This window comes from Sprattus sprattus, assembly GCF_963457725.1.
Source record: "Sprattus sprattus genome assembly, chromosome: 2".
NCBI classification, from domain to species: domain Eukaryota; kingdom Metazoa; phylum Chordata; class Actinopteri; order Clupeiformes; family Clupeidae; genus Sprattus; species Sprattus sprattus.
In genome coordinates this window covers 52,404,057-52,414,954 of record NC_137921.1, presented here as the reverse complement: position 1 = coordinate 52,414,954, position 10,898 = coordinate 52,404,057, and the positions used below count along the sequence as shown (strand labels likewise).

At 42.2% G+C, this 10,898-nt stretch overlaps 1 protein-coding gene across 1 annotated transcript; it reads left to right on the top strand.

The window, feature by feature from the left end:
* Positions 1-486: 486 nt before the first annotated feature.
* gsx2 (GS homeobox 2) lies at positions 487-1,511 on the top strand (the record flags this gene model as incomplete). Its single annotated transcript, XM_080832744.1, has 2 exons — positions 487-865; positions 1,171-1,511. 2 exons carry the CDS (start codon positions 487-489, stop codon positions 1,509-1,511), a joined length of 720 nt encoding a protein of 239 aa, XP_080688870.1.
* Positions 1,512-10,898: the final 9,387 nt, after the last annotated feature.

The window sequence follows — 10,898 nt, the reverse complement described above, 5'->3', positions numbered from 1 at the left end:
AAATATTAGACAGAGCCAATGCAAAACCAATAGCCCATTATATTCACTTCACGCATGTACACTTTTGTACAATGTTTCATCACCTTGATCTAAAATGTATATTCTGGGAACGGCATAAAGCTTGCAACAGATATGCAGAGTTTTCATGACACTCATCCATTAATAATTTCGTTGTACAACTTGTTTTGATGGGCATCTACAGCTCTATCTTGAGTAAACGAGCAAGTTTTGATTGGTAGCTCTCTGGGGCATCACGTGGCTCGGGTCACCGCCAGTACTAAAGCCCCCATAGTCTGGTGCGCACGTGGGTGACGTTTGGGGCTGGGCCTCTCCAGGGTCTCTTTTGTTGGACCATCAAACTTAAGCACCTTGCGATCTCCCAAGGGCTTCAGAGTCGAGCATATTTTACGATCAAGCGCACCTCGTCCCGGATTTTACGCAGACTACCAGAGCGCCAACCGCAACCGGCAACTAAGCGAAGCAGCCATGTCAAGATCCTTCTATGTGGACTCTTTGATCATAAAGGACACCGTGCGACCTGCATCTTTGAGCGACCATGTAGGACAGGACTTCCTCATCCCCATCAGTATGCACTCTCCGAGCATGATGGGCGTAACGGGACCCATGTGCCCATCTCGGAAGACTGGCACATTTTGCGTCTGTCCACTGTGCGTTACTTCGCACATCCACTCGTCCCGAGGAGGCATCCCACTGTTGAAGGGGCAATTCCCCGGGGAGGCTCAGTACTGCCAGAGGGTCGCACACCAACAGAGTCCGGGACTGGCCCACCCAGGACACGCACCTGTCTGCACTTCCACCACGTACAGCGTCACCGACCCACGAAGGTATCACTGTCTCTCATTAGGTAAGAACCTACACCTATTGTGGCTTTCCGTATAAAATAATGTTTTAGCAGGTCGTTGATAATGTTGAACAACTTGTCTTAAAAAGGAAGACAGAAGGCAGTGCAGACTTTAAGCCTGCTATTTTGCAAGACGACCACATTTACATTATTGGGCTTGCTTTTTCACCAGTTTATGGTTTAATACCTGTGCGTAAAATGCATTTGGATCTTCACATTCCAACAAGAGATTTTTCGATAAAATCATCAAAACCACTTTGTCAATCCTCACATGTGTATCCAACTCATATGACGTTGTTTCTTCACAGGCGCCTCTGAAAGCTCACATATCCAGAACGGCAAGAGGATGCGCACGGCGTTCACCAGCACACAACTTCTGGAACTAGAGAGGGAGTTCTCCTCCAACATGTATCTTTCACGATTGCGGAGAATCGAAATCGCGACATACTTGAACCTTTCCGAGAAACAGGTGAAGATATGGTTTCAGAACCGCCGTGTAAAGCACAAGAAAGAGGGCAAAGGAACACAGAGGAGCTTGCATGCCGGATGTAAGTGCGCAGGCGGCCACGCGCACTACCCGAGGTCAGAGGACGAGGAGTCGTTATCGCCAGCATCAGCAACAGAGGAGAAGGAGATTTCACCCATTTGAGGATGAAAGAATGACTCGACAGACTTTTACGTTTCCATTAGCACTTAGTGTGAATCCACCAGATCCCCTGTGACTGGACACTATTTCTGACTCAAACGTGTGTGCATAAAGTTATTGATGAGTCATTTGTACCTGCAGTTGAGTAACATACTTTGTTTATCATTATCGGAAGTCGTCACTGTTTTAAGGCCTGTCAGAAAGAAAACTGTGAATATATGTTTATTTTAAAGATATTATTGTGATGACACCGGCACGTGAACCAAACTGGCCTAATACTCCCAAACTAGCGATAGTCCACTGTGTATCCCGATACTTGATGTTCCAACAGGAGATAAGCAGTACATTCATCATTGTGTAAATAGATAGAACAGTGATCCAAAATTGTACTGTAGATAACTGAACAACTGTGAGTATTTCGGTTTAAGTTTGATGTTTTATGTAAAATGTAAAATGTGTATATTTGTATTTATTTAAATAAAGTGCTTCAAACCCGTCACACATGTCTCTACGTTACACTTTTCCGTTTTTTTTCTCTAAAAAAATATGTTTTCCACTATGCCAAACTCTCTTTAGATGAAAGCTTGCAAGAGAGAGCGAATATATTCATATTTAGACTGCTACACATATTTTCTGCTGATGTTTTACCATTCCTTACAGAATTCTATTTCTTGTGTAATTTTACCGAGATAATTTTTAAGTAAGTCCAAAGTTCAAAACTCAGGTTAGCTGAACAGCAATTAAGGGTTACAATAATTTCCCGGGCCCACATCTTCTGCAAAATACATTTCTATTATAGGTTTTCGGTATGTTAAGAGGACTTTATTATCCCTTATTGATGAACATAACTAACAATTTTACATAACTAAGGTTACAGATAAGTACACGGTTAAGAGCGAGGAGATAAATTACTTCTTGACAATATACATATGTTTTCAAGTGGGGGTTGGCAGTGCCCATGGCACGGATCGGTGAGAGCGCAGAGCGCGTTTGCGCTATCATTGTGTCCGCCTGTGAGAAGGTGACAGCTTGATAAAGGATTCAGAAGCCAGGGGAGGACGTACCCTCGTTAATGAACTCTCTGCTGCTACTTTCAAACTCTCAAACTCCTTCTCCATAGTTTCTCTCCCTCTTTCTCTTTCGTGCAATATCTTGCTTGTACTGCTTGTTCTATAGTCAAGGTGCGTCGAGATTAATAAATCGGCCTAACTTTAAGAATCACCACTTTAACTGAACTCAACTAATTGGAAATGGCTTTATTCTAGGCTAGCTGCTTTATAACTCTATTGCGGTTTTCCTTTTGTTTTTGCGCAAATCTACATAAATGTCATTGGGGAACATAAAGGATTTTATTTTTTATTTCTGTTCTGTACGAGAGTTACTTTGACCGCTTTAAAACCCTTACTATGCATGGGTGTTCAAGCGGAACAACTCTTTATTATACAATTAGCATTTAGAGTCACTTAAAGCTTCTTGAGTTAATGAAGGACAAAGTAAAGCTGTGTCAAATCTACAAAAAAAATGAACTATATTATTCCATGTGTGTTTGTAAATCTCCATAAAATGTTTTATGGCATATTGAAGACTAGGCTTTATCTATTGATTCTCAACTTCTGAATTATATAATGGCTGTTTTATGACATTGTTTTTCAGCAGCTGTTGTGCAACCTGATAATACATCTATTTGTTATTACACAAAGGTAGCCGACTTTGGAATTTCAGAAGTGGTTTAAAACGCTTCCAAAAACTTTAGTTTAGAATGCAGCCTTATAAGACAATATATTTTGTGCATGTTTAAAGAGATCTTTGTGTTCTGTGTCTACGTTAACCAAAAAGGAGTTTAATTGCAGTTTCTGTCCCACAAGGGCTGATTATGTAGCAATTCCTTGAAAACTACAGAAAAAGGCTATATAGAGTTGGGCAAAGGCTGTGACAGGTTAGATTGTCCTGCCTGAGACACGCATTTAGCTGACGGACCCCCGACGGCTGCAGCCTTCCAGGCCTTTCAGTAAACCGCTCCAGGGTTCCTCGGTGCGCCAGAGACCGATTTAGTCACTGTTTCATTAAGCCCTATTTGAACCTTTCAACTTCTGCTAAATTGAAGGGGCAAGCTGAAAATGAAGGGATTACATAGGAGGGGCGATAGGAAATTAGCAAACGGTTAATTTAACTCGTTTTCAATCCGAGTTTGGGATACATTCCTAATTGAGAAGGGAAGCAGGTGAAGTTTTGGTCCCACGCAGGCCCATTCAGCGTCACAATAAACGGACCCTATTCACGTTCCACTGGCGATCATATATTATCGAGGGAAAGCCACCTAATGAATATATATTGAATTTCTTATTAATCGAATTAGAACTCACCCCCTCGCAGGTGTGAGAGTGAATGACCGTCGCTGACAATGGAGTTTACAGCGTTTTGGGGAATGCCTTTTCAAATCGACATGGCCTGTCCTCGAACTGTCAGTTCTATAGGGCCTGTTTGGGTGATCTTGCTTAGTTAGACAGCGGACTGACATGTGAACGCCAACCAACGGACAAAATGGCGAAAAAAGAAAACAAAATAAACCCATTTGAAATAACACGTCAACGATGTTGGAGGACTATTTAAAGTGTTTCTTCTTCCGTAAAGTCCTAAGTTATGGAAGGAGATTACGGAAGTTAAGGAACAACACTGTATGCCCAAAATGGATTTATACCCTGTGGGGTATAAAATTATATTCATTGTACAGACGCTCATTTTTAAATCATAAGATAATATTGTAGATTGTTATGTTGCAACAAAATGCCCATGATCTGTGAGGCCTTTGTTGAATATGAACATCACTTGGCCTGTTTGCTGTTGTGTCCATTAATGACTCAGCCACCAGCCCACACACACATACACACACACACACACACACACACACACACACACACACACACACACACACACACGCACGCACGCACACACACACACACACACACACACACACCAGCACCTCTTAAACCCCTTTTCATGTAATTTACGATTTTTAAACACCCTCTCAACTCATTAAATGTGACCGTGCATGGCTTTTCCAGCACTTTTTGTGCAGGGGAAATGTGGGATAACTAGACATCGCCCTCTCAAACAATGTTTGAAGAGTAACCGACTCTAACGACTAGATATTGAACAGGTACAATCTAGACTGAATCACTTCTCCAAAGACAGTGCCCTATTCAAATCAAACCATTACGCTCAAGAAAGGACAATTAATAAGTGTTCCTTTCAAACCAGTGCAGCTGCCGAGTCGCTGGGAGGAGCAGGAGGAAACTTCAGGATGAATGCCCCTTAGAACCCGTTTTGTCTTTGGTGGTGGAGACCTCCACTTATTTAGTGCGTGAATCTGCAAGTACAATGTTGCACTGGGCGCTTAATGTGACACCCCTCTCATCCGGGTCCGAGGGCTTTTTAGCCGATGAATCATTTGGAATGGCAAAGGCAGTGGTACTCCTAGAAAACACTCAACTGGCTCGATCAGAGTCGACCAAACTGATATTCTAGACACGTGTCCCATCAAAGCTGTCTTTGGTGACTTAATTTAGTAGGAACTCGGTCACCAAACAATATGTCCTACGCGCTTTTGTCACGCTCTTTAGAATGGGCCCATTCTAAAACTTGTCAGCCACTTTATAAAGGCATCCTTTTGTTGGGCCCAGAGCGTGCCTCCTATATCATCAAGCAGGTTTTATGTTGCAACTAAATTAATATGTATAGCTATTCTAAAAAGCAGAAAGCCTGAATAGAGCAATGTATTGTGATATTAAACTGCACTGAACTATAATGATTATTCTATCATGTTAATATCTATACTACTCACACAATCATTTTGGCAATTAAATACTGTGTTTCTGTACACACTTTGACACACATTAAATTAAAAAAAGTAAAACATAACAAAAACCTCATGGCTAAAGTAGAAAATGTATGTAGCCATTGTTGCAGGCAAGACAGACAGCCAGAGAAAAAAAAGAATGTAAAAAATATTCAATCATTAGGTTGGCTTTAAATTAATGTTTTAATCCTTTACTTAAAACTAACGACCGATCAATACTTGGAAGGCACTGATAGGCTTTAGTTACCTGCCCCACGTTTGCGTGACAGCTTCACACACCGGCAATCAATCTTACGCCACTTTCGTTGACAGCTTTGATAACAACATGCGGCTGGAGTATACTTAACACTGCCACACAAAAGGAGCCGAGAGCGACAACATTCACAAAAACGAGAAATACGGCACTCCTCACACAGTATGAACTTATCACGACTGTAGAAATCAAGGGCTGACTTCAAGCAACAGGACGTGGGTACAGTCGTCCTTTCCAAATGTAAATAAGAAATATATGTTTGGCATGCAAAGATCATCAATAATTAGCCTATTATGTGTTCTGTGTCGACCACGTGACTACTTACAGGTGAGCCACGGGCTGGCAGGTGCACTCGAGTTTGTGCCCTGGGTGGTGAGCACACTTAGGCCACTTGTACAGCAAAAGTCAAGGGCTACATGAATTTACAGTATGGATACCCTGGATATTTTTTACGGCGATAGCTTTCCGTCACAGACACCTGAGGAGTACCCGCAAAATCCACCCGCCTGTCGCTTTTCTCGCAGCTGTGAGCAAGTTCCTTTGGCCCCATATGCCCCGTTCGAGGACGGAGGAAAAGAAGACTTGATACCTTATAACCTGCCACCTTGCCAGCACGCCATTTCCGAACAAATACACACCCATGGGTACCTGGCAGAGAAGGAACGAGTTGTGGATGACTACCAACAGATCCCTCGGCGTGAGCAACCTACTGAGCCCAGTGGACAGTTTGCTTTCCCGTGGATGAGGACCTCCAGGTCCCATCCACAGCATTCACCTTTACAAGGTGAGTTGACTATATGATGTTGATTATCCAGTTAAGTGCCATTTTATATCGGTGCCTCAAGATAATTAATATAAGCTACAGACCTATAAAGGCCTAGAGGAGGGTATGTGAATGAGAATGAGAAGGGCAACAATTTAGGAAAACATAATTGTAATTTGTAGAGGTTTTTTCTTTCTTCTTCCTGTTTTCCAGGAGGTTACCCCGATGACCCCGACGAACACAAGCGAAGCCGAACCGCCTACAGTCGCGCTCAACTTTTGGAACTGGAGAAGGAGTTCCTTTTCAATAAATACATCTCGCGACCACGCAGGTACGAACTGGCTACCACACTAAACCTCACAGAGCGACACATCAAAATCTGGTTCCAGAACCGACGGATGAAATGGAAAAAAGAGGAGACGAAGAAGGGAGTTTCGGAAACCAGGGCCCCAGACCAGAAGCAAGAACAAACTGCCTCAACCAGCTGAGTTTTAAACCACTTTCGGACAATTGTTTTTCTTCAGCACTGGACTATGAGACAACGAGAGCTCATTTATTATAATTGTAGCTATTACAATATTACATTGCCTATATTTAGAGGAAAGAATCATGTGTTTACAAGTTTAAATACTGGCTGTGTTCATATCAGGGTAACGTAGACTATGACATTGCATTGACGTTGATGAGATGTCAGAAACATACACAACACAACAGCATTTTCGTGAATGATGGAAGGGCCCTTTAAAAGTAAAAATATTAAATCTTGTTTCGAGGCTTGTTGAAAGAAAACCGTGTTCCCCATGGCTTGCAGGTCAGGCCCATTCTACCTGTAATACTTTGGCTAAAATGAAGGCTTCTTGTGTGGCTCATAGCTTTATTTTCGTGTTATTCTTAACAATAATGAACAGTCATTAGGATGTTTAATTCCTATGGTATCTGTGTTATTGGGCTTGATTTTATTTTCACGAAGGTATCTAAGTCATTTAAATGAATAGTCACGTTACTAGTTTGAATTCTCATGTAGACTATTCCCACCAACACCGACACCGTTTCTTAACAAAAACTTAAGCTGCTTTATCTTTTATGATGCAAGAGCATGCCCGTTCCAGCAGGACAAATTTATATGATGACGGTGATGGTTTACACATTATGAAGAATGAACAGTCATTAGTAAGCCTTGCCAGGGGCGCAGATAGCACTGGTGACCCCAATCCGTCCCCACCATTCTCCCTACGTAAGGCGACTAGCATCAGTTAAAAACTCTGCACAGCTGATTAGGCGATGTTAGAGTCCCCCCCAGTTTAAAAATCCCATCTGCACCGCTGAGCCCTGCCGTTTTTCAGTTTAGTTGCACTGGAGTCCTGGGACAGGTGCCCCTACCATTTAATCTGGTTCGTACGGGACAAAAGGCCTTAATATTGAAAGTCCACGTGTCCATTCCTTCGCACGAATAGGCTACAGCACAATGGATGGAGGTATGACGAACGCTTCTGAAAGTTATTTATTTAAGGGGTGTAGGTGAGGCCCTTGGCCAACAAAGTAACAATTGAGATTTATTTCAATTAATTTAACAAATAATTTCGCTTTCGTTATAGGGATCAGTTTTGCAGACATTGAGAGACAACCGTGGGATACAAATAATTAACGATATAGGCCATTTGGCACTGTTGCATTGCTGTCTGCCTCGATTTGACTATGAAAACAGAGAGAAAATACATGGCAGGGATCCAACTCCGGTCTGACTTTTGCCCCCTACTAGTATGTGTGCAAACAATGAACTCACCATCCTCACCTACACTCAGATTGTGCAAATCCTTGTCGCATGGCAACACGTCAACAGGAAATCAACACAACCCCAGCGGTGTTCTTTTGGTTTGACATGACGAAGTTCCACAAATACGAGGTGGTACGTTGTGAAAGTGATACGATAGTACATTTGGGACGTTCCCAGATTTAAGGCATGTGATTTTGGAAGTCAAAGAAATGTGTTCAGGTGGTTCAGGACGAGGGGCTTGGGCAAGAGTTGGCAAAAGCAGGTCATATTAAACCACTCTGACACTGTGCACAATGCTCAACTCATCTGAACCTATCCATAATTGGGTCAAGACCTAATTTGCCAGATAAGGCCAGTAAGTAAGATAACAACGTAGCATACGGTTTTAAAGTGTTGTCCAGCAGCCACAAATCATCACACAATCATTTGAGATTACATTGGTGCGTTGTCAGTTTGCCAGAGGAGATGAAGGCGTCATTTCAGAACGCTGGACAGCACTCAAGAGGGCGAGGCCGCGCCATGACTTGACCACTAGGCTTCATCGCCATGTGATCCAATGGATCGAGAAGTCATTTTAGCCCTGGCATATATACAGTCTTGGTATCAAGGCCACAAAGCCAAGGAACAAAACCGTTCTCCGTCCTTAATTAAAAGACGCGCCCGTAATCATGTATTCTGTACGCTTTGCATGAACCTTAACACCATCCATTTCAGAGATTTAGGTTGCAGGAAGGTTGCTCATATTTGGCATATTTATAAAGGTTAGTTATGTTTTTAGGTCATGATTATGTTTAATCATCTAAAGCAATTCATGTTCTTCCACAAAATGGTATGGAATAACGGAACATTGCATGCATTCTGAACTTAGATGGACAACATGAGGTATCTTCAATGCCCCGAACAATGGCCAATAAATACATTTTCCCTTTCCTGTGTCCAAACTGTGAGTGACCCAAATAAATCTGAAAATAACTTCTTTCTGTTTTTTTAAATGTGACACTTTGACAGCCTCACATTAAACACTTTCAAGTCAGCAAAAGAACTCTACTTTAATAACATGACTACTACAGTACAACATCAACACTACATGTCACACCCAAAGAGAAACAGGGCTGGGGCACCATGAATTTCAAAAAGGTTTTAGTCAACGATAAAGAAAAATGTCAGTAAGTACAAGTTACAACGAATAGTGCATTCAGAGACCGGACTGGAGTAGACTCGCGTTTCATCAGCTAATACATGATTGCTGAGTGTTGCCAGAGAAATGTTGGGGAATTCCGCAGGATATTTTTGTTTTATTTACAGAAGTGAACTAATTTTGCCAGTAGAAAAACAACTGTCCAATAAGATGTTCAATGTTTTACTGCAGCTGTAAGTAAAACTCGCTTAAGTTTTACTGCTTGTGTTTTGCTGGGTCTAAAGGACCCTTAAGAATGCGCATGTGTGTGAGGAGAAAGAAAAACAAAGACAGAAAGAAAGAAAGACAGCATTCACACTATTATCTATTTGACACGTAATGTTTTCTTGTCATATTTACGCCACGTTTCAACACTTTGTTGAACTCATAAGGGCATACGCCACCATGTGGAAATATATGTTCCTGCAACATACTTTGGCAGAAGCAACAGTCGCCTAATCTAACCCGTGCCCTGTGACTTTGTTTTGAGTGGCTTTGAGTGGTGTTATCTATAATCGACTCGTTCATTCCATTCATTCAAATGTTGTGAGCAGGTAAACTGTAACTGAGCCACTAACTGTATAACTAGCGCATTTGGTGTGTGTTTTTCTGCATGGGAGGTAGGTGGGAGATTGGAACAGCCTCGCAACAGCTGACTCACTGACGCATTTGTATCATAGCGGACATTCTGGATGAACATCAATACGGTTTTTTTTTTGTAAAACGCATTTCATGCTTACAGTTAGACAATATAGCAATGATTACTTTAAACATGGACAATGTTACCTTAAAGTTTACATTGAAGCCTCACCCACACCTTAGTCTTTCTAGTCAAATTTCAACTAGGCTAATCATTCTGGAAGCCAAGGGCACCAGTGAATACACGTTTAATACTTAGACAACTTACCAGGCTATAGCTAAAGGGCGAACATTACTCTTAAAACTGAAAAAATCACCAAGGGAATAAAATAGCACATTCGTTAGCTTATAATAACCACTGCAAATAACTCGACCATCTTAAAGTATTTGGCGAGCAAACGCATCAAGTAGCCTCTCTAATATGTTCATTTTTGAAAAGGTTTACAAGGCTACTTTGGGTACAAAGATTAGAGTCCTTTGTTGGGAGAACAAGGGACACTGTTCTTTTTGTGCACTTCGGCGAGAAGAACATGTGGAAGCAATCGGGCCAAGCGGCTGGAGATATGTGACTTTGCCAGAGAGCGCTGCGGGGCGAGCTCAGCCGGAGCACTTGAGCGGTACGGGGAGGATGGGATGGGGGTTGGGGGTTGGGGGTCTGCGGGGGGTGGTGAGCAGTTGGGGGTGTTCTGCCCCAGGGACTCCTATCGTTGCACATAGCCGGTCCTGTCTGTGCGGATTCGGGGGTCGCTTAGGGTTTCAAAGAATCTCTCAGAACATTCCAACACACCTTTTCCTCAAGAAACTTTTTATGTGATACACAGAGACGAACTATACATAACTATTACCTCAAACGGTGTCAAATCGAATGAAAGCACATCTCTCATTATTGTGATACTTTCCAAAACAACACATAGGAAAATAAATGTCA